This window comes from Quercus lobata, chromosome 2 (genome assembly GCF_001633185.2).
Source record: "Quercus lobata isolate SW786 chromosome 2, ValleyOak3.0 Primary Assembly, whole genome shotgun sequence".
NCBI lineage: Eukaryota > Viridiplantae > Streptophyta > Magnoliopsida > Fagales > Fagaceae > Quercus > Quercus lobata.
The window spans coordinates 29951459-29976579 of record NC_044905.1 but is presented as its reverse complement, the minus strand read 5'-3'; the positions used below and the strand labels follow the sequence as shown (position 1 = coordinate 29976579).

The 25121-nt window shown below is 38.5% G+C and overlaps 1 protein-coding gene across 1 annotated transcript; it reads left to right on the top strand.

Annotated features, from left to right (window-relative positions):
- The first annotated feature begins 14965 nt into the window (after positions 1-14965).
- On the top strand, positions 14966-16390 carry LOC115962730. The gene has a single exon (XM_031081614.1). The coding sequence runs from the start codon at positions 14966-14968 to the stop codon at positions 16388-16390; it is 1425 nt and encodes a 474-aa protein (XP_030937474.1).
- The last annotated feature ends 8731 nt before the right edge of the window (positions 16391-25121 follow it).

Below are 25121 nucleotides of genomic sequence, written 5' to 3'. Positions count from 1 at the left end.
CTTTGCCTCTGCACAAACTCAAACATTTGCAATAATGTAATACACATATAATGGTCAATGAGGAACTTTTTAAATTTTCAATCTTAGTCACAATTGTACAGTCGACTAACCTTGTACACAATATTTTCTTAATACTTTTATAGTAAATTATAAATGGTAAGTTGTTATTAGTTTTATTTTCAAAAAATAAAGTTTTTATTTTATTTTTATTTTTTTATTTTTATCTCTATTACCAAAAAGAGTTATTATTGGTTCTAAATTGAATTCACAACTTAAATTACCTTTTTACTCACTCATAACAACTAATAACAACTTACCACTTAAAATTTATTATAAAATTGTTTTGAAAATATTATATACATAGCATTTTTCCCAAGAAAAAAAAGGTTAAACAAACACACTAAATATTTTACCTGAAGGCGACTTTTGATAATTAGAACTCATGTTCAATTCACTGGGAAAGCTAGGGTGAGAAAGACAGAAAGGCAGGTAGTAAAGGTTTGGGGTTTTTATAACGTATGTGGGAGACGTGACATGTAGTTTGGTGGCCTTTACCTTAGGCACTAGATTTTATAGATCCATTTTGGATAACGTAGTTGCTAACTTTCAAAATAATAAAATAAAGACATTAATTACTTTCAGGCATGCTGCTAAGATCCTCCAATATCAAAACTAATCAAATGACTAGCAATTTTTTTTTTTGGCCAAGTACGAATGACTTGCATGCGACATTTAAAAATAGATCATGCCTGATTTACTGATTTATAAATATTATATAATCAAATCCTTTAACTTGTTGTTCATCTTAATTATTATATTGTGTCATCTAAGTTTTGGAAGCTCCACAATTTTTCACATCAACACTATTTTATTTTAAAAATATATATAAATTTTTCAGACGATTTCTTTAACTTTAACTATAGCGACTAGCAATAAACAGCCATCAATCTACTACCTACTTTGATAGAATCATGTAACGTTGCACGTATAAGAAGTATAAAAAAAATTGCATTTTTGTGAATCTTAAATAGGTTTAGGAAACTGTAAAAGATTTTACAATATATAACTATGTGATTTGCTTATATATTAGTAGAATAAAATCCTCCAATTAACCAAGCACATGCTGCCATCACTAGTAGTTACTAAATTTGGACTCGACTTTGTACAACACTCATAGGAAATATTAAATTGTGACACAGATTAACAATTACAAGAAATTAAGAAATATTATATTGCCACACAAATTAAAAATTACAAGAAATACTTGGTCCAGTCCAGAGTCCTAAGTCCAATACTAATAATTTAATAAGTTTCTAAAAAAAGAAAAGAAAAAATCAAATTGATATAATGATCTATTAGATACATAATGTTTTTATTTGGTTGTGTATTGACTGTCTCTGTCTGCATCGATCTCGCCCTCGTTCTGTACCAAAAAAAAAAACATTAAATAAGACAAATAATTGGTATATCGCGAAAAGCACATGAAAGTAAAATTGATATCATTTTATTTTCTTTTTTATTTTTTATTTTATTTTTTTTGCTGGGTAAGTGTTTATGAAGGGCATAAAACCCCTGACTTGTTAGGTCACAAGGAGACTGGGTACCACCTGGCCAGAAGGCCCGGTGGTAAAATTGATATCATTAAAAGAATATCAAACCAGTACTTAATCATGCGATATCTTGATCGCGTTCTTGGTTTTCTTGACAGAATTTTAGATCCCTTAATGCTCATGGGTGTGCCAGCTGTCGTTAAAGCCCAATCGATCAATATTTGCAAGGAAAGTTAGACAATATATAAATATATGTAACTCACTAATTGAAGAAAAACCAAAAAGTTATTTGAAAAAAAAAAAATCTCCTAAGTCCGTAGGTTCATAGTATCGTGTCCTCCCCACACTCCCAACCAAATCTAATCTTATCCCAACTTATGGATAAGGGTTCCCACGTCTCACATCCCAAACTCAAAAGTGTAAAGATTTTTTTTTTCTTTTTTTTTTGAGAAACTAGTCTGTGAGACAGACCGATGCTTTTATTAAAACATAAGAAAACTAATCAAACAGAGCAAGGGGGATAATGTCCCCAGGTAAGTCTTCAACCCAAACCTGACATTCTAATTCTAGCCCAACTCGGGATTTCTTTGCCAAAGCATCGGCAACCTTATTACAATTTCGTTTCACATGGTAGTAGTGATCTAGGCAATCAATGGTGGACTAACAAGCCCTTCGGTGTAAAGATTATTTTGTCAAATATATAAGAACCGAAACTCAAACAAAACAATAATATCATAAACCCACAAAGTTTAGAGAAATAATATAAACCCATATCAGCATTAATCATATGTAAAGAGAGAACCTGAAGATTGTGGGTGGCGCCGCCGATTTAGAATGGAAGAGAAGAAGCGCCGCCTAGCCGTTCGGGAAGAGATGAAGCGCCACCGAGTTGGATTGGATATGAGTGCACCGCTGATTTGAATATGGATTGGAAGAGAATAAGCTAGAGAGCGGCGCCGACAAGTGGATTGGATGAGAAGAAGTGCCTTCGATTTTAGGTTGTGGGTGTGTTGGGCTTTGAGTGTTTGTGGGTGCGCCGGGCTTTGAGGGTTTTGTGGGTTGCACCGCAGATGTGGTATCAACAATTTGAGGGTTTTGTTTAGAGAGGCAAACAGAGCAATGAACAAACCAAGTAGAGAGGTAGAGAAGCAAACGTGAGACAGGAGAAAGGCTGAAAAGCGTGATGAATGTTTTAATTTTTTGTTTATATTTAAAACATGTTTAACTGGTATCCTTTAAAATTATATCAATGGACAAGATCAAAACCATAGGAAATTAACGGCTCAGATATAGGTGGGTACCGTACCCCCCTTTTTTTTTGGGGGGGGGGGGTACGGTAGAATGACCCGACATACAATAGTAATATTAATATGGCAAAAATGTAAAACATGACCTCAAAATTTTTTACTACAATTTATTTTATGCCTCTAACTACCTTGTACAACTGAGTTTTTTAATAAATTTCAAATTTATTTAATTAAAACTTAGAATTACTATTAATAAAGTCCCAATTATGGTATTAATTTTTATAATTAAGAAAAGTAATTAAAAACAGTTTTGGAACTTCTTAAAAAATCATTTTTGGAAAAACAACGTGTGTCTCTCTCTCTACTGGTACACCAACTTCAAAATTGATTTTGTATTTCATCTAGATCAAAATCCTTAGGCTTCTCAAAATGGAAAATTTCCGAGGAATGTTTTATTAAGCTTTTTGAAAGATTGTTAAAATTTAAAGGAAGTTGATATTGAACTAGAAGAGCACATATTGATAGTAGAATGTAAGAGACAATTACATTAATACGCTACTTTTAATCACATGTATTTATTTATTAAAGGGTGTGTTATGCATTTGATTATGAGACAAACTCCTAAAATAAAATAAGATAAATATTCAATGATAAGGTCATACCTGTCTCGTTGTCCGTTCATTTTGTCTAACAATATCTGAAGCTGTCAAACCATTTTTATTTAGCTGACTCAAGTTAACTCTCCTATCCCACGTGAGAGTACACACAACATTTGAATGAAAATTCATAGAGGCCAAATGCAAGGCTGTGTGTCCATTCTTGTCCCTTTCATTTAAAAGCTTCTCAAACCTTGGGTTTGACAACATGTTCTTCACCAACATGTCTTGCCCATGATTTGCCACAACGTGCAATATATTTTGACCTAAACTGTTCAATAATTTAGATGGATTGTGCCATGGCTGTTAAAGAAATATTTCAACAGCTTAATGTGTCCCTTCTTGCTTGATATATGGATAGGAAGGTCACCCTTTAGGCTCTTTATAAGGGCATGTTGTTTGAATTTTGTTGAAATGAACTGAATGCCCTCAATGTAATCATTGGATGCGGCTAAATGTAGAGGTGTCTTCCCTTTTTGGTCTCATACGTGGAAGAGTAATGGATTCTTGCTAAAAACCTCTTCCAATATATATAAGTTAACAATTTATATATAAATATATATATATATATATATATATATATATATATATATATAGGTGAATAGGCTTTACCAACCTAGGGTAACCCCAACTAGCCTAACCAAGAATTGGTATCCCAGACCAATACCACCTGACCTCCAATTTGAGGAAAGAACCATGCAATTCACAGTGTCCAGTGGTAAACTCTATGAATGGAACATAGATGGTTTATCTGAGCAAGAAATCCAAAACAAGATCCAGCATATAACCATGGTAGCTAATAACTATCTAAATGATGGTATTCTAAATACTGAGGTTGTAGAGCTCATTGTTTTAGGATTCACTGGGAAGTTGTTACATTGGTGGAACAACTGTATGACAGCAGCTTCCAAGGAAGATATTAAGCATGCAGTCCAAAAAGATGAGGAGGAGAACCCTATCTTTGACGAACGCATAGGAAGAGGTGTTCCCGATGGAGTCAATACCCTAATCTACACGATCATGAAACACTTCATAGGTAAACCCAGCAATATCACATCTAGGATTTACGACCAGTTGAGTAACCTTAGATGTAAGAACCTTGGAGAATACCGGTGGTATGAAGATGTGTTCACCACCCGTGTCATGCATAGAAGCGATTGTAACTCTCCATTCTGGAAGGAGAAGTTTATCAATGGCTTACCCACATTGTTTGGACAGAAGGTCAAAGAAACTCTTGCCAGCTCTTTAGGTGTCATAGATTATGATAACCTAACCTATGGAGACATTTCTAGCACAATCCGAAATGAAGGAATGAAAATGTGTAGAGATCTCAACATACAGAGCCAAGCCAACAAGAGCAAAGCCAAGTACGAAATAGGAAGTTTCTGTACCCAGTATGGCTTACCCTCAATTATCCCCAAAAGAAAATCCAAACACAGAGGTGAAGAACCCTCTGAGAAACCCCATAGGAAGAAAACTACCTCTAAACATTATAGAAAGAAAAAGTTCAAGACAGATGATTTCTACAAAAAAGGTAGATCCAGCTCCGCAGGTAAATTCACACCTAAAGCATCAGGAACGTGTTTTAAGTGTGGAAAGAAAGGTCATTTCCAGAAAGAGTGTAAAGCTAAGGCCAAAACCCTTATCAATACCCTCATTAGTGACCAAACCAGTAAGGATGAAATCTTCAAACTCTTAGAACTCGATCACCCAAGTAGTGATTCTAGTGACCAAGAGAAACACCAGCTGTTTAGGACTTCTTCTGAAACCTCTAGAGTATCTCCTAGTTCCTCTAGTGATACAAATGAAATCCTAGCCTGTCAGGATAGTTGTTGTAGAAACAAGACTATCCATGTTCTTTCTAAGCAAGAAGAGCTACTCCTAGATCTCATAGAACAAATCAAGGACCCAGTTGAGAAAGCTCAAAGACTTAGCGAGTTCCACAAAACCCTAGTCAAGGAAGCCAATACATCCAAACCTAGGTTTCAAGAACCCAAAGTTGATTTGGAAAAAATCTACAATAGGTTTACCAAATCCAAAAAAGAAGTGACTATCCAAGATCTCCAGAAAGAGATTAAGGATAACAAAACAGAAATGAGAAACCTTAAGCAAGAATTAACCATCCTTAGGGTTGATCATGGTCTCATGGATCTCAGAGTCAAAATCTTAGAATTTACTTCCCATCAAGGCAATGAGGACAGAATCTCATTACAAAACCCTTCTGATGATGAAGCAGGTGATACAGTTAACCCTACTGCAGATATGGAACCCGAACCATCCAATGGATCGTTCTTGCAAACCATCAGTAGAATTAACTTCCAGAAATGGCATTCCAAAGTCAGGATTGTCATAAACAAAGATTTTGAATTTGAGGTGGTAGCCTTAATAGACTCAGGCGCTGATCTCAACTGCATTCAAGAAGGAATCATTCCCTCTAAATACTTCCGGAAAACCAAAGAAAGGTTAACTTCCGCAAGCGGTGGGAAAATGCAGATTGAATTCAAAATTCCAAAAGCTCATGTATGCCAAGACAATGCGTGTTTTAAAACCACCTTTGTTCTTGTCAAAAATATGACAGATAGGGTCATCTTAGGAAACCCATTCATGTGTCTGTTGTATCCTTTCACCACGGATAGTAAAGGAATCACTACCCACCCTTTTGGCCAACCAATTAAGTTTAAGTTACTTAGAAACCCTGAACCTAAAGAGATTGAGAATCTCCAGAAAGTTTCTGTTTCTAAAAAGCTTAACCTCATCCATGCCAAAACTCTTTCTGATGGTCCTAATCAAGTAAAGAACCTTGACCATTCTGCACCATCCTTCATATTTGATAATTCTTTGAGTTCCAATCATCCTCAGAAATTATCATCTCATCACATTGCATATAAAAGAATTTGCTCCATGACATCACATGATTTTAACAAAGATGTTTTCAAAAATAACCATTTTGTTAATATATGGCAGGAAGAAAAGAAAATATCTTTTTATACTAGCCCCATTAGTAAGTGGAAAATGGCATCTTCAAGCTGGAACAAAGGAAAAGCCCCTGTTCAGGGTTCTCCTTCTCAAAAACATGTTCCGCTTCAAATAACATTTTCAGGTGGTAATATGAATATCACTTTGCATGAAGTTTTATCCAGGAATTTCCAATTTACAAATGGAGTGTATACAGGACTTCCACCCTCCATCAAAATTGTCCTCGATAACCTTCAAAGAGCCTTCACCCAAAATAACAATCACCTTTTCCAAAGAACCCTCAGAGCACTAGAATTGCACCTAGTTAACCTTGAGGCAGAAATTGAGATTGGAAAAATATCTATTAGTCAACTCTTTGGCAAAGAGGATATCCATTCAATGGATAAAACGACTATTATGGGCACCGATTATGCTAGGTTAAGTCTTAAGACTCAAAACCAGCTAAGAAGTGCTGTTGCCAACTTGCCTTCTGATATACAAGAACGTATATTTAGAAGCAAGGCTATGTCTGAATCATGTGACCAATGGTTCACGCATTTTGAAATTATGGTCACCACTCATTTCCCGGTTTTAGGTGAAGAAGCAAATGACATTGAAACTAACTTCATCCAAGCAACCTGGAATAGATATTTTGGAAGTAGTCACAGGGTTTATGAAAAGCAACATCCTTTCCCTGGTCTAATAGTCAACTATGAAGACGGGGTTGATGATGAAGACAGAGATCCAAGCTGGCTTTCAAAACTGTTTGAATATGGTTTCCTTAGACTCATCAAATTAACGAACCATGTTCAGATCAGCCAATTCCCTCAGATAATCCAACAGGTTGTAGAAAAAATCAAAAGTCCTTTTGTATCCATCAGATGCTAGAGTACTCTCCCACAATGGGACGGTAACAATTGGATGGCTGTTCAACCTGCCCACCACCTTGTACTCATTAATGGATACACCCACAATGGCCCTTGGTATGATGGTGATTCCTACCTTTCTTATACAGACCCTTTTGCCCTCGTAGAATGTTGGAAAAACTACTTCAACAATGAACTCCGAGATGTCACTGGAGAATTATGGGAAAATTACCATTTTGTAGGAAATACTAGCAGAATTACAGTATTCACTACTAGGCCATACTCAGAAGCCTTCACCACCCAAAGGCTTGACTATACAGATCCTCCCCAGTACACGGCTCAGAAAGCAGACTATGAACCTCTCCTCTATTGTGGGTTTTGTAATCTGTTTGACAGGTATCACGAGCATGACCATAACGATGGTCCTCCTGATTTTGATCCGTACGAAGGGTATCCATTTGGTTATGATACAGATTGAAATTATCTTCAGAAATGGCTCCCCAGACGCTCCAGAACGGCTCCAGAACCCCAGTAGAGCTCATGAACCACCTTTGCAAATCCGGTTACTATTCCAGGAACAGTACCCGCACCAGCAGAGCTGCAGCAAAGCACTATTCACTGCACAGTCTAGAACACTATGCAGAGTTACTATTTCAGAAAAGCAAGGGGACAAGATACTGTTCATAAACAGTGACCAGTTACTGTTCACTCAACAGTACCCTGACAGAATCATTGGAGTTACTATTGCTTTCGGTTGAAAAGATATTCACCTGAAGGTAAAAGCATTTCACCTCCCGTGATTTCAGCAGTCTCCTGATCTGATCCAAGGCTCCCTCCAGCTATAAAAGGAATCCTTGGCCTCAGTCTCCAGCAGGCTAACTAAGGCTAAAAATTTGGCTTAGACCTCCCTTCTTCCAGAGCTTCTTACTTTGTAACCAGAATGGCTCTCTTCTCCTCTCTTCTCCTAGTTTACATTTGTACTAGAACTACACTTGTAACCTATTTATGCTTCCGCCCCCAGTGCCCTCTGAACGGCACCCTTTGTATGTAGCTTACCCCCGTTTGGTATCAGAGCCAAGTTGTGGCCGATCATAAGTATTTGTAAGTTACTGTAATTATTTTTCAATCAAGTTGGCTGGTTATACCGCCATAGTTATCCATTATTTTGTGATAATTCATTACTTTGAAAGTATGTTATCTCTAACAAACATTATTTTGTTTTATATCTATTTTCTGATAGCACTTCAACTTCCATATGTTGCATTTTTCATCTACTACTTCATCTTAGCCATTTTTTACCGTTCTTTCTTTTGGTGGTAGGCTGAGCCTCCCGTTCATTCAAACTGTTTATTATCTTGTGATTACCTGTTTAAGCTAATCCTTTGCTTCCCAGTTATCTTCTTTTTCCATTCTTTGTTTCAATCCCCAAAATTTGTTGCAGATGTGTACTATGCCAGGTTCTGTGAGGACATGTTACCCAGTAAGTCTAGGAGTAAACCCGGTTTTGTGTCCGTTCGCTACCCAGTAAGTCTAGAGTACCGAGGTTGTGTGTGAACCCGCGTCAAACAGTAAAGTCCTGTGTGAGCCGTTAGCCAGGTGGGCGTTAGGCGTTGAGGGTATGAGCGATAGGGTTTGTGAACACCAATAATAGGGAATAGCGGCAGTCAGTAGTAGTAGACATCACAAAAGGCGTCCGAGCGGCAGTAAGTAGGTAACATATTCACAAAAGGCGTCCATACACTCCCTGTTTCAAATCTAAGGATAGATCCAGAAATTGGAAGATAAAGGTAGTCTAGGTTGCGATTGATTTCTTAGGCTTCTAATCCAGAATGATAAATAGGATGTTTAGAAGGAGTGACTCTTCCACTTCCATTAGATCTAGCAGTGCAAACCCTCCTGAGATTCCACAAGAAGATGGAACAATCAACTCGGAGTCGTACCAGCTTTCAGATCTAGATCAGAAGTTAGGAGATTGGAACATACCCAAAGTTCCCACAACCCAGGTCTATAAGTCTTCGTCATGGTCCTTGAAAAAGTCTTTCAGAACGGACTACCATATTAGGACTACAGAACAAGTCTACAGCATCAACAAGGAGTATGAAACATGCTACTTGTTATCCCCTGCAGCCATAAAAGCTCACAGGGAAAAAGATCAAAAATTCCTCCATATAGGACTTGTCCAAGTTGGAGTAAAACCATTGATCAGAGAAGGTTTGAACAACTCAATCCTTATGGCCCTTAGAGACACCCGTCTTATCAGATTCAATGACAGTCTCCTAGGAACCATAGAATCCAGTTTGAGTAATGGTCCAGTTCATTTTGACTGTTTCCCAAACCTCACAGTTGCACTTGATGACCCTCACATCTTGAAGGTCCTCATCCTCAATGTAAAAACCCATGGAACCCTTGTGTTACATGGCACCAAATAGCTTGCTCTTATATACAGAGTGTATTATAAGTGCATGAGGACAAACATGTCCATCCAAGCCTTAGATAAGAGAAAGGCAGGAGAAACCACTCTTATCCAAACCTCGGACGTTAGATCCACAGTTTAGGTACCCAAAACCCTGAAATGGTCTAAGATCATATTTCCAGCACAATGGACTTTAGAGAATGAAAATTATCCTTTACAGATCCAGAACCTTGTAAGAAACCTAGATCTAGATGTTGTCCAGCAGTTAGCCGATGGAACGGTTAGACTTAGCTTTGATCAGTCTAGGTTTAGGTCACCTTTAGAGTATGATGAACCCATGCCCAGATCCTCGTTAGATCTGCACTAGGAATCATACCAGGAACCAAGGTCTAGATCCGTAGATCTACGCCAGCCCTTCAGGTAGCCAACTATCCTCCTAAAAGATAGACCTGCATCCCAGAGTAGTTCGTCTAAAACACGAGCTCCTACATCTAGAAGAGACTTATGTCTACAGTTTCAAGGTGTTAAAAACCACTCCCAGGTTAGTACCCCTTGTTACACAGCCAAGCAAGACTCAATTGCTGATCAAGAAGAAGACAGCAACAGTCAGGACAGTCTTAAGCCTCCTTCACCATCAGGATCTGACTTTAAAAATCCTATTCAGCAAGAACCTGAATATGACCATCAGCTCTTAATGTTGACAAAAGAATTCATTCCTGACATGGATATGCTCAAAAAGGAATTTAATTCTGAACAGAATAGAGTTAAAAGAGAAGCCTATAGAGCCAACCATACCAAGGACCAAAAGATTGAAGTTTTGGAGAAATGGAAGTTATTCATGAAAGAGGTAAAAGCTGATTATCCTTTCTTTGAATACTTTGAGAAACATTTCCAATGGCATAAAAAGAACTGTGTCATTTCCAAAACCAACTGGAAGTTACTCCCCAAAAAGGATGCACCAAGCTCTAGCAAACCAAAAATTGTTAGGTCTAGCCATCCTCCTCAAGAAGCCATCCTCTTTAACCAACGTGGTACTGATGTTATTGCCTCTCCTTTCAAATGTGCTACAACCCCAGAAGAAAAGGTTGTCAGAAAAGTAATAGAGCAAAACAACTATACCAACCAGTGTTTAGGAGTCATAGGCAAACAGCTTGATAGGATAGAAGATAGGATTGACAAAAAGGTTCTCCTTCAACCAGGAAATCCTACCAAACCAGACCCAACCTTAGAAAAGCCTTTTGTCAAGCTCCCAACAACCAGACAAGCTAGCCTCAAAACTAAGGACCAAACAGCCTTACGTATAGTGGTCCAAAAGCTTGATGATCTTGTGAAGAGGGAGCCAATTACCCCTTCACCAGAACATACCACAACCAGTAGGGACCCTAGACTTGAATCTCGGGTTGAAACTTTACATGCCCATACAGCGTCAAACAGTTCTAGCAGAACCTCCTCAGAAACTGAAAAGGAGATAGAACACATAGAAGACCAATTTCAAGGTTTACAGGTGAATATCTTTTCATATATATATATATATATATATATAGATATATATATATATATATATATATTTTAAAACACGAATGACATTTGAAAGAATTAACTAGAATATATTAATTTAGAACATGCATGACATGCAATATTTTTGTTACAATCAATGTGGCAAATACAAAGTATTTTTTTTTTTTTTTTTTTTGAGAATAAAAGAAAACCAAGTGGAAAATACAAAGTAAGTGTGATACAAAACATGCAATGCATTATGTTTTATTTTATTGCACAAAACTTATGCAAATTAGGAATAATTTTAGATGGCACCTATTTATTTTTGAACCTGCCAGATAAACATTATGCTCAATTGTTTATAAGATTAAAAAGAATTATATAGGATGACAATAAAAAATTGATAAAATAAAAGTGAGGAATATACCTAATCTTTCCTTCCTTATGGCAACATAAAATGGTAATTCAAGTCAAGACCTTCCAATGAGACCATGATTCCCATATGGCGCTAGTAATAGAAGCACAACAATTTGCTTATCAGGAGTAGCTAGGCACAATGGAGATTTTCTGTCTTCCTTCAAACTATATGCCACGTTGGGATCTCCCCAAAATAAAAGATTCAGAGACAGAACTACACTTGGGCTGGGGGGGGGGGGGGGCATGGCCCCCCTCAGATTTTGAAAAAGTAACTAGTAGTATGCATAGGACATACAAAAATTATAACTTTTGACCCTAAATTGTATATCCTTGCCCCCCTCCCCAAATACAAATTGACCCATGAAATTTCCCAAATTGTTTTAATCAAACCATCCCTTTGTTGTGCTGCCCCAAAAATATCAAAAAAATCCATTAGACAAACCAACAAAACAATTCATAAAACTGGATAATTAGAAAAACCTTTAGACAATCACAAATCCAGTACAGAAAAAAAAAATACCAACAAGATAAGAAAATATGACAAATCCTTAGCAAAACAATCCTTTAGTGCAGCCCCACCACAATCATCTTCTTCTCTAGCCAGCTACATCTTTGTTGCTTTCTTCTTCTTCTATTTTTTTTTCCTAACTTCACAATCTTCAGACTTCAGTGCATGCCTTCTCTCTATTTTGCAAAATGATGATTGAAAAAGGCACCTTGGAGATTGTGGCAAAGATGGCTACAACTCATTGTGGTTCTTGTGGCCAACATAAAGCCACGTGCACTTAATTGTTTTTTTTTTTTTTTTTTTGGGGGGGGGGTCTAATCATATGGTATATACTACCTTATATTCATAAAGTTATCTTAAAATGAATTTAGTAGTATACTACCTTAAATCCATTAATTTTGTTGTAACTTTATTGTGTTAATAAATTACTAATAATAATATTGTTGTGGCTTGTGGGTTTTTTATTTTATTTTTTTATTTTAAAATTTTAAACTAAAGAAATAAATATCGGAAAGAAAAATAAAATAAAAATATATTAATTTTTGTATAGATTAAAGATTCCTAACTTTGCAAGTCAATAAATATTTTGAATCGATACATATGATAAATTCCTAAAAATTAATATTAGAATACATCCACAGATTAATATTATGATGTGTATGCATTTTTTGGTTAGCTAAAATCAACACTTGCGAAACTCTTTTTGAGTTATACTTGCCCCCCTCAGGTTCAAATCCTGGTTTCGTCCCTGAAAAGATTGATGGCTTCATAACAAATAGGAAAAAACATAGCTTCATGTAAAGCAGTGTTTCCTATACTATTCCTCATTTGCAACTCTACACTAGAGCTATTAATGAGGACTTCTAAAACTCTTAGATGTTTATTTTTTGTGCCACGTGAATTGCACTGTCCCCTAGAATATTTTTCTTGGTAAGAAGGAAAGGGAAGTGATCAACAATGAATTTTGTGATCTTAGTACTTCCAAAACTTGCTACCTCATGGAGCAAGGAATTCCTTGATGGGATTTTTTGGGAATAAATGGTTAATAATGGGAGTTGTTTGTTGGTTGACATGTGTTCCAACATGTCAACAAAACCAATTACATCATCACTGGCTAAAGGTTGATGAAAGGAAGCAAAATCAAGGGCAAAGTTGGTGGTGTTTGTGGATTGGTGGAGGTTTGGAAACTTTTTTGACTTTAAAGATTTCAATCTTTCATTGAGAATTTCTTGGGCATAATTTGCACTGGTATGTTGACAGCCATTGGTAAGAAAGGAACTTGAATTTTTATTTTTATTTTTGAGAAAAACAAAAGAAGGTAATGGTGACATTCATAATGGTCACTTCTTTCTCTCCATACACTGTGATCCTGGGAAGGCCGTGGATTCATGCAATGAGGGCTTTACCGTCCACCCTGCATGTAAAGGTCAAGTTCCGCACCGAGCAGGGAATCGCCATAGTAAGGGGCAATCAGTAAATGGCCAAGTAGTGTTTGGTGGCCATAATTGATCAGGGAATCAAGCAAAAGGAGTCAATTGAGGAGACTCCTTTATACCAATTACAGGGACCCCAATGGGAAGTAGGAGCCAGTTATACCGAGGACTTGGTAAGAGTAAAGATATTGCTGGATGTTGATAGGAGCTTTCTGATTGGAGCAAGTGTGAAGGATGAAAAGAGGGTAGAGATGTTGCTATTTCTTATGCAGAACGTAGACGTGTTCGTTTGGAGCTCGAATGAGGTGCCCGTGGTGGACCTCGAGTTTATAGTTCACAAGGTCAACGTAGATCCCTTGCATCCTCCCAAGAAGCAAAAGCCGAAAAGGTCGGCTAAGGAGCATGCCGATGCTATTAGGCAGGAGGTCAAGAGACTAAAGGAGGTTGGGGCAATAAAGGAGATATTTTTTCCGGAATGGCTTGCAAATACTGTGGTGGTAAGAAATAAAAATGGCAAGTAGAGGGTTTGTGTTGACTTCACTGACCTCAACCGAGCATGTCCGAAGGATCCATTCCCTATGTCGAAGATTGATCAGTTAGTGGATGCCATATACGGGCATCCAAGGATGAGCTTTCTGGATGCTTTTCAGGGTTATCACCAGATTGCCCTAGCTACCGAGGACTAGAAGAAGACAGCATTTATAACCCCTAATGCTAACTACCACTATACGGTGATGTCGTTTGGTTTGAAGAATGTCGGGGCCATGTATTAGCGAATGATGACGAAAATGTTTCTGGACAAGATAGGGCATACAATTGAGGTATACATTGATGACATGGTGGTGAAAAGCGTACAATTGAGGTGTACATTGATGACATGGTGGTGAAAAGCAAATGGGAAGCACAACACATAGAGGATCTCAAAGGAGTGCTCGAAGTACTTCGGCAATACAGGCTGTGCCTTAATGCCAAAAAGTGTGCTTTCGGAGTGGGGGCTAGCAAGTTCCTAGGGTATTTGATCACTAACCAAGGAATAGAAGCCAATCTTGACTAGATTGAAGCGGTGAAACACCTTAAACCATCGAGCAATCCTAAGGAAGTCCAAGGGCTGACCGGCATGCTAGCCGCTCTTAATCGGTTTATTTCAAAGTTCGCCGACCGCTGCCGACCATTTTACCAGCTTTTGAAAAAGCGGAGGGGGTTCTAGTAGAGTGAGGAGTGTGAAAAGGCTTTTCAAGAATTGAAAGAATATTTGGTGCGGGCACCAATGTTGACAGCACCAGAACCTGGGGAGGATTTATTCATGTATCTCTCGGTATCAGAGCATGCCGTGAGTGTTGTGCTTCTGAGGGACTAAGAAGTGCAACAGCCAGTGTATTACATCAATAAAAATCTAGTTAATACTGAGACGAGGTACTTGCCCATGGAGAAGTTGGTGTTAGCACTGGTGCACACCATGCGGAAGCTACCCCATTACTTTGAAGCTCACACTATTTATGTATTGACCAAGTATCCTCTGTCGTTACTATTGAAGAGGTTGAATTTCACGAGAAGGATAGCTAAGTGGGGAACTCGACTAGGTTCTTTTGATATTAGGTATAGACCAAGAAGCTTGGTGAAGGGTCAGGTCCTAGTTGATTTTGTTGCAGAGTTTTCCCTGAGGGAGGGAAATGAGATGATTTGCAATACAGAGATCCCGTGGAGGGTATTCGTGGACGGTGCATCCAGCGCATCAGGAGCCAAGGCCGGGATCATAATCATCACCCTGGATGGAATAAAGTTGGAACACTCCTTTAGGGTAGGCTTTAAGGCCTCTAACAATGAAGCCGAGTATGAGGCTTTGTTGGCCGAGTTAAAAGTTGTATCAGAACTGGGTGCTAAGGAGGTAGAAGTCTATTCAGATTCCCGATTAGTGGTCAATCAAGTACAAGAAAGGTTTGAGGCTAAGGACCCCTGGATGATGAGGTACTTACGATTGGTGAAGCAAACCATGGACTGCTTTCCAAGCGTCAAAATGGTCCAGGTGGCAAGGGGACAGAACCGGCATGCCAAGTCTTTGGCCACATTAGCGTCCTTATCAACCGAGGGAATTCTTCGGTTAATAAATGTAGAGATGGTAGCAGAACCAAGTTTCAGTGCAAGAGCAGGTGTCTCACAGCTGGCAACGGTTGGGCCATGTTGGATGGATCCAATCATCAAGTTCCTAGCCGAGGATCATTTGCTGGATGATGAGAAGGAAGCAGAAAAAGTACGTCGAACAGCTGCTCGGTATTGGTTGTTGGCTAAGCTATATCGAAGATCTTTTGGTGGGCCTTACCTGCAGTGCTTGCACCCCAGTAAAGTTAAGGAACTACTAGCCAAGCTACATGATGAGGTGTGCGGCAGTCATGTAGTGGGTCGCTCGTTAGCTTACCGGGCAATGACCCAAGGATTTTGGTGGCCACAAATGCAGAAGGATGCTAACGAGTATGCGCGAAAATGTGAGCAATGTCAAAGGCACACCCCTATGATCCACCAACCGACAGGGAACTCGAATCCCATTAGTAGCCCTTGGCCCTTTACACAGTGGGGGCTAGACATCGTTGGCCCATTCTCCCGAGCAACAAGAAATTGGAGGTTCGTCCTAGTGGCCGTGGATTACTTCACCAAATGGGTGGAAGCAGAGGCCTTGGCGAACATTCGGGATGTGGATGTAAAGAAGTTTGTATGGAGGAATATAGTGACGAGATTTGTGATACCAGAATCCCTAGTGTTGGACAACGGGTTGCAGTTTGATAGCAAAGCTTTTCATGAGTTTTGTGGCAACCTCGGCATCACAAATCAGTATTCAACCCCGACATACCTATAGAGTAACGGCCAAGCCGAGGTCACCAACAAGGCCATTGTGAATGGGCTGAAGAGGAGGTTAGAAGGTGCCAAAGGTAGGTGGCTAGATGAGTTGCCCAGTGTTCTATGGGCGTACTGAACTACCCTGAGAAGGTTTACGGGGGAAACCCTGTTTTCCCTAACATATTGAGCAGAAGCAGTCATACCTGCAGAAGTAAACTTGTGCAGTGCTCGGGTTTCAGGATTCAGCCCCGTTGAGAATTCAGAATTGTTGATGAAATAGTTGAGCATGCTGGAAGAATGCCGGGAATCAGCGACTATACAGCTGGCAGAATATCAACAAAGACTTACCCGGAGATACAACAGGGACGTAAGGAAAAGGGAGTTTGGAGCAGGAGATCTGGTACTTTGGAAGGTAATAAGGAATACATAAGACATCAACGTAGGGAAGTTAGCACCAACTTGGGAGGGACCATATAGAGTCACCGCTATTGCAAGGGCAAGAGCATATTACTTGAAGGATTTGAACGAAAGACCACTTCCCTGACCATGGAATGCCCACAATCTGAAGAAATTCTACCATTGAGTATCAGTATACAAGGGTACATGTTGAATGTAATATTATATGTGCACATTAATTAATGCAAAAGCAATGTTTGTCCGTGCAGGTTTATCAATACTTATGATTTTATCGTTGTTAACTCATTAAGTTCCGGTCGACGCACATGGAAAATTCCATTTCAAATTTTTCAAAGGACAGAAACCTGTTCCTGATTGGATTTTCATCGTCGAGCAGGTGGAAACCTTACACTAAATCTTTCCAAGGACAAAAACTGTTCCCAGCTCGATTTTCATCGCTGAGCAGGTGGAAACTTACATTAAATTTTTCCAAGGACAGAAATTTGTTCTCGGCTCAATTTTCATCGCCAAGCAGGTGGAAACCTTATGCCAAATTTTTCTAAGGATAAAAACCCGTTCCTGGCTCAATTTTCATCACCGAGCAGGTGGAAACCTTACGCTAAATTTTTCCAAGGACAGAAACCTGTTCCCAGCTCGATTTTCATTGTCTAGCAGGTGGAAACCTTACGTTAAATCTTTCTAAGGAAAAAAGCCTTGCCTTGGCTCGATTTTCATCGCCGAGCAGGTGGAAACCATATGCTAAATTTTTCCAAGGATAGAAACTTGTTCCCGGCTCGATTTTCATCGCCGAGCAGGTGGAAACCTTACACTATATTTTTCTAAGGATAGAAACTTGTTCCCAGCTCAATTTTCATCGCCTAGCAAGTGGAAACCTTACGTTAAATTTTTTCATAGACATAAACTTATTCTCAACTAGATTTTCATTGTCGAGTAGGTGGAAAGCTTACACTAAATCTTTCTAAGGACAAAAGCCTTGCCTTGGTTTAGTTTTCATCGCCGAGCAAGTGGAAACCTTACACTAAATTTTTCCAAGGACAGAAACATGTTCCTGACTTGATTTTCATCACCAGCAGGTGGAAATCTTGCACTAAAACATCCTAAGGACGGAAGCCTATCCTCGGTTTGATTTTTAACACCGGGCTGGTGGAAGCCCAATTTTAAGCTTTATCTAACAGTAATCTACTTCCCGGTTAGATCCTCATCGCTGGACGGGGATGGACTTCACACTGAGTTACTCCAAGAATTGAAGCAAGCTTCCCAAGTCTAATCTAATCACCGAAGACGTGGAGATAACGTCGAATTATTCAAGGGATGAAAGTCCATTTACCGGGCACAGCTCGCATTACGAGGAAGGTAATTACTCTATGTTCTCCTAAAGGGTCAACGTATGTCAAATTCAATTATTATTGCCAAGGATCCAATTATTTCTAATTAAAGAAGATCCCTTCCAGAGCGATCTCGGTCACCATACATGTCCGTATGTAATCTTTCCTCTTGAAGAGAAACAAGCCGTTACTAAGAGCACATATAATATGCAGAAAATGAAAGAACATAATAAAAGGAACAACTTAGAATCAAATAAAGCTAACGTATAAAAATTAAACCAATGTTTTGTCACCATAACTCGGTGACTAAGGGAAAGTTAAACCCAGAAAAATAATTGTTCTATCACCACAACCCGGTGACATTGGCAAACCTAATGAAAATAGAGAAATTACTTAAGCAAAAGAAAAGTAAAAAGTAGAAATTTAGTTCGGTAATCAGGTTGAAGAGTCTGCTGGCTGGAATTGGGCGGCATCCCCAGGTGGCTACTGGGTTGCTAAAGGTGGTTGAAGCTGAACATCCTCACCAGGCCGGACACCAGCATGGAGGTTGCTGGTGACTTCTAGGTTAACTAACTCCATGGGGGAGTCAATTGCCTCCACCAACTCCCTTATGCTTGGTGACTCTTCCTCGTTAGTAGCACCAGGAGGATTCTGTACAGCAAGAGAAGGGCCCGGGAAAGGGATTTGGTTGGGATCTCTTAAAGGGGAGTCCTTGGGGACCCCTAGAGCTTGCAAGGCGGCCAACCAACCCTCCTTAAATGCGAGCTTCCAAGCTTCCTGAATGACCAACTCTACGGAGTTCTCCGCGTCGGCAAAGCCTTCGTTGTACCATTTATTTTCGTAAGCCTCCAAAGCCGCTTTCAGGTCGGCCAACTCCTCTGCTTAAGCGGTATTCAGACTCACAACTTTCGCCAGTTTAAGCTCGGTCTCACCTAGCTTCCCCTCCATCTCCATGGACCTTTTCTCTGACAACTCCCTAGCCTTCTCAAACGCAGTAGCTTTCTTTTCAGCAGTCTCAAGAACTTTCGTTTTCTCCTTCGCTGTCACTGCGGCAACCTCCTTCTAAGCCTTCTCCCACTAAGCATCCTCAGAAATCTCCTTTAGCTGCCTATTAAGGATGTGAGTCAGTTGCGTGGCCTGATAAAACAATAATGACGAGTGTGAAAACGAAAAGATTGTGCGTGTGAAAGTGAATAGAAAACCAAGGGATAAGAGATTACCACTATGGTGTGCCACTGCAACCGCCTCCCTAATGACTCGTCCATCCCGTCCTTAAAAACGTGTATGTCTTTGGGCAAAAGAAGGACGTGCACCAAACTCTGGGCAACATGACCCCCTTCGCCCTTATCCCATACTCTTACGTTGGCGGATGCGGGAAGAGGTTTGCCATCGAGCTGGAAGGTAGGTTGCCATTCCACCACAACTTGGGAGGTGGACGCCACGTTCATCCCTGTTTGGGCCGTTGACTCCCAGATGACGATACCCCTTGATGGTCGGGAAGGAGTTCTTGTGGGCGCATCACTCAAGCTAGCGTGGGTCTGCTTAGCGGTACACTATCTCTTCTAGGAATGTCCTGAAGGAGGAGGAGGTGGGGTGTTGGATCTTTGCCTTGGGGCTCTTGCTACTGTGGGGTTGGCTGGGCACCAGGTACAAAACGAGCAATCGTCATGGTCTTTCTCGTTACCATATCGTGACCTTGATCCAAATCGGTCCCCGAAGAACTAATTGACTTGACTGCTACTTCCTCAACTACTTGAATGGAGGCCTGGGGCTCAATAGGGGCTTCAGGCTCAACAGGTACGTGTTTTCAACGGTTTTAGGACACACGTTCAACCGACTCGTCCCTCACTAGCGCGAGTTCTTCTGAGCAGATATACTGAGGGCCGAGATCACGTGCTTCGCCTACAGTTAGTTTTGGAGGAAGTAAATTCGCATGCCGAACATCAATGTAAGAGAGAAGTGGACTATCTACTAATAAAGCCTAACTAAACGCCTGCTAGGTGGAATATACAGGGTTAACACCGAGGATCAGGTGAGATGCTCAGTGTTGTCTGTCTTAGTGAACAAAAATCTCCGACCTTAGTACAAAATTTAGGTCCCGAACGTGTACTACTCTGAGGCCTGGCTTGAACCTTTTACTTTCTGCAAGGAAACAACACATAAACTGGTTGGTAACCTGTCGATCAAAATAGTCATAAGTGCAATTAAGAAAATGCAGATTAATAAACGAATATACTCAGTACCGACCTACATCATGCAACGAGAACGGGCAGGGAGCTCGTCGGCAAACCAATTACCACTCACCCGTACAAACTCGTTGGCTGAGTTCCTATTTAAGTCAGGTAGGCATGATATAAGCCGTACCCGCATGTCTCTGGTTTTCAATTAATAATCGGATGTAATTTTACTACACAAACTATACATGAAATTGATGTCATGGTGATTCAGTTGCAACCTAAACAACTGGTTCAACCTACTAACGCAACTCACTATTCGGTAAAAATTAGGAGGGAGTTGGTCGAGACATAGACCATAAAATCTAAGGGTGCTTATGATGAGAGGGTCAACGGGGAACCTAACCCCACCTTTAAGAATGGCCATCAAGGGAAAGAATAGTGTGTTTACATCACGATGCCTTTGGATGTCAATATCACCCTTATGACAATAGGCAATATCGACATCCTCAGGGATGTTGTAGGCAGCCCTAAAACATCCAAGGTGGCTTCTGAAGATAAAAGATAAGAATAGCCCATTTTCAAAACTAGATTCCTAAACTACGGTTGAGAGAGAACTAAATGAAATAGAAAGAATAAGAGGAAAGATAGAGGGAACTTACTTTGGGCTCTAGGAGAGTAGGGTGTTTTGGACTGAAGGATGAATGCACAAAGAGATATACACGGTAGAGAGGAAGTTTGGAGAATGAAAAATGAAAAAAGTGAAGTAGAGTTCTAGAAGGAACTATTTATAGGAGCCAAAAGGGGGAATAAATGACATTTAATAAATGGAAAGTGGGAAACCCTACGAATCCCCACCCAAATTGCCACATGCACGCCTCCTCAGTTCACGAATCGTCAGACAATGATGACTGCTAAGCCAACAGTCAGTTGCAACACGCCTTTTAAGGGCGTATTAATGAGTATTTTAAACCGTGCAGTATCCACCCGTTAGACTTCCCGGATAGTTTCTGTCCTTTAGCTGCCTTGATTCGTTCTCGGGTACCGGGCATAAATCAAGGGGGGCCTAATATACGGCATAAGGGTCCCCAGGGTTACTTAAGCCCTGATCCTCGGCCCAATGGTACGGCCCATGGCCCCAACCCCTTTGTCTGAGGTCGAGCCCTAGGCCTACCAATGCCATGGGCCCAGGCTTCATGCTTGCCTAGAGCCCATTGGATGAATAATCTGATTCCGAATGCATCATGCTTCGTCACTTGGGCTTGGCCCAATTAACTATATCCTGGACAAGAGGGCAACTGCTCGGGGATACCGCATCTTGGTTGCTCAGCATTGCCTTGGGCAGTATCGCTGCCAAGCAGATCTTTTGAGGTGGGAAATAGTTCCAATGCCACTTCTCCCACTCCCACCTAAACACCCACTTTGAAAAGATGGAATTGGACCCCCAATCCCACTAATAACCTGGATAATCATAACTCTTCCACTAATCTTAAGCTATAAATAAGAGATGAGAATGAGAAAAAGGAGGTTGGCAATTCTGGGAAGAGTATTAAGAGAAGAAAGCAAACACTCAAAGGGCGCAAAGGAGGGATCCTGTGAGGGAAGGAGAAAGGCTTAAGGAAATAGAATTGTATTTGGGCCTGCTGAGCATAGGACCACCCACAGTAGGAAACACAAAAGCCCACAAAACAAATAGATTGTGAGCCCACGTAGAGGTCAAGCCCATTGACCATACAAATTGGGCACGCACAACTACTATTCCTTTTTTGGGAAAATAAGAATACTATTCTAATTTTGAAATTTGGGGTTTAATGATGAAACTTCTAATATACTAAAAATACCAATTATGTTAACAGCCTAGTATGCCTAAATGCATATGAAAAAAAAAAAGGGAAACAAAACCTTGAGGAACAAAGTTGACTTAAACTAATGCATAAGTAAGACATTTTGTCAGACACAGGCATTTTGTACATTGCAAGGAGTTAATTTTGTATCAGAGACCATTTTGGTTTCACTAAGGAAACGATATATTTCGTTATTGATCAATACCAGTGTAACATTTTGAAATTATCATTATATATATATATATATATATATATATATATTCTAAATATTCTACAAAATGCTAAAGATACTACAAATTTAATAACATAACATTCTATAAATTAATGTGATAATCATTATGATTGGTAAATAGCAATAACATAATAAATAATAAACAAATTTAAAGAAAAAAAATTATGACTAATGACATTAATTTCTTGAGGTTAAATAATGAAATTTGTTGTATCGGGATCATTTATATTTTTTTACTCTAAATAAATATCCTATTAAGGGTCTGTTTAGACACCACTTATTTTGCTGAAAACTAAAAACTGAAAACTGAAAACACTATAGCAAAATAATTTTTAAATATGTGAATAGTGCCTGGGGCCCATTTTTAATGAAAGTTTTGTTGAAAAAAGAGATTTATGGGTCTTGTGAACAGTACACGAGACCTACTGAACAGTACATAATCACGTGAAAAATGAATTCTAAAAAAAAAAAAAAAACACCAAAACGCCAAACGCTGGGATTTTGAGCTTTATCCAAACGGGTATTAAGGGTTACCTTATTTTATTCTCACCCACTTATTCTCTCCACCTTTTAGAATTTTTTATTTTTATTTATTTTCCTTCTTTTAAACTCCTCCACATGTTTTTGTTAGTAAAATAATAATAGTAATAATAATAATAATAATAACAAAAGCACTTATTTTCATGTTTGGCATATTCTCACAGTGGTACTCTACAAAATTTTAATTAAAGCTCAATTGTGCCATCAAATCAATTGGGCATGTCAAATAGCTGTACACACACAGCATACTTAACAAAAAGACACACCAAACAAAGTTAAAAACAAAAGAAACACACTACACAGTACACAAAAGAAATAGAGAGGTCTGGTTTTCGCGAAAAGAAGAAGAAGAAGTAAAAGATAAAGAGAAGCAGTCATAGAGAGAGAAACAAAATTGAGGTAGAGAAGAAACAAAGAAATAGAAGACAGAGGAGCACATAAAACAAAGGAGGAGTTTTGATGTTGATCGGATGGAGAGCTGAGAAAAGGAGATGGAGTTGCTTTCAATGAGGTAGTTGAAGAAGAAGTAGGAGATGGAGTGCGTTAGAAAGAGAGTTTTTGATCGGGGGTTTTGTTTTGGGGGACTTGGGCTGAGTAAAGGCAGAGTCGGGTTTTAGAAAAGTTCAATTATGCTTTATTTTTTTTTATTTTTTTAATATTGTACTAACGTGGAAAATTGTGGAAGTTCTAGAGGTTTCGGTTATATATATATAGATGATACACACTATTTAACAACAAATCAAATTTCTTAGCCTTCTGTTTATCTCTTAGTTGTTTTTGTGTCTTAAACTCTTAATCTCTAAGATGAAAAAAAAATTTAAAACCTGGAACTTTTTGTAAAATCGAGCCCAAATTATCCAAAGAAATACAAAATCAACAAATCAATTGAGTTACCTAATAAGGGAAGTGTGGAATATGATAGATATTAAGATTGGATGTTATTGATTTAAAAATATATATCTTTAGGATAGAGAGTTAATTATCATTGACAAAGCTTGGGCCTAGTACTCTTAACATGCTAGAACTGACATAATACATACAAATAACAAATTTTGAACACGTTTTCACATCTAATCAAGTCCAGTACACCAGGAGTTGGAGCACTAGACGTAAACCATGGTTGAATGTCACAAACGTATGCTTTTGCTATTTAGTCATACAATCGCTTAAGTTATAACTTAGTTTAACATTTGTTCTTTGGTAAGGCAATGCCTTGGGATAAATTCAAAGAAAAAAGAAAGAACCGATTCTTATTTGAGCCATTGTTGCCATTTTCAAAGGGAAATTTTTGTAGTTTTTGAGTTCATGTACCTATTTGATATATTAATCAAATGATGTACTTTATAATATATAGGTGACATTTGCTTGAAATCAAAGACAATTAGTAAACCTGCTACTTGGCCAAAAAATAGAAGATAAAAACAGACAAAGAAATCTTAGAGCATTCATAGCTAGATTTGTAAAAAAAAATAAAAAAATAAAATTTTAACACCTAAAAAGTTACTTTATCTACTTTAAAACATTATTTTATCACTCACCTAACATCTTATTTATTATTCAAACTTAACTAATTTTAATTTCATATAAAGAATTGAATATCATAGTTGAATCATAAATTTTAATGCATTTGAAACATTTTTTTGAAACATTTTAGGGTTTTACTTGGGTTATGTTGCTATTGCTATCATATTTTGGAAGTCTTGATAAAAATGAAAAGGGAAAATGCATTAAATTATTACAAAATACTTATGATATGACAATGACTATGATCTGTAAACTTCAACAACCTAATTAATGAATGTTTAATTTTTTTTTTTTTTTTAATGATCGATGACAAGTCAATTTGTAATCTTATAGTAAAATTTGTGTTATCCTTAGCATCACTACTAAAAAAAAGTGCACAACTATTTTAAGGGGTAATTGTTTTTTTTCCCCTAGTGGGGACCTTAGGCCTAGAGGTGCCATGGTTAAAAATTGGAAAGAATTGGATTATTAAACTTTGGTTTAGTTCCTTTTCCATTTAGAATCCTACAATCTACAAGTATTGAGGATATCATAAGAATATGCAATCCAATAGCTAAATTTTCAAAATTCACATCCAATAAAATGATATAAGAGGAGTTTGGAGAGAAACCTTTTCCAAAATTTTACACCATTTATTGAAAATTCGCATGCATGACAATGTTTTGCATTAGTTCTTTTTATTTTTCTATTTTCT

Bases quoted from the DNA above. Each gene is read 5' to 3' on its own strand.
- LOC115962730 (XM_031081614.1), top strand. From the start codon at position 14,966: ATGGAGAAGTTGGTGTTAGCACTGGTGCACACCATGCGGAAGCTACCC.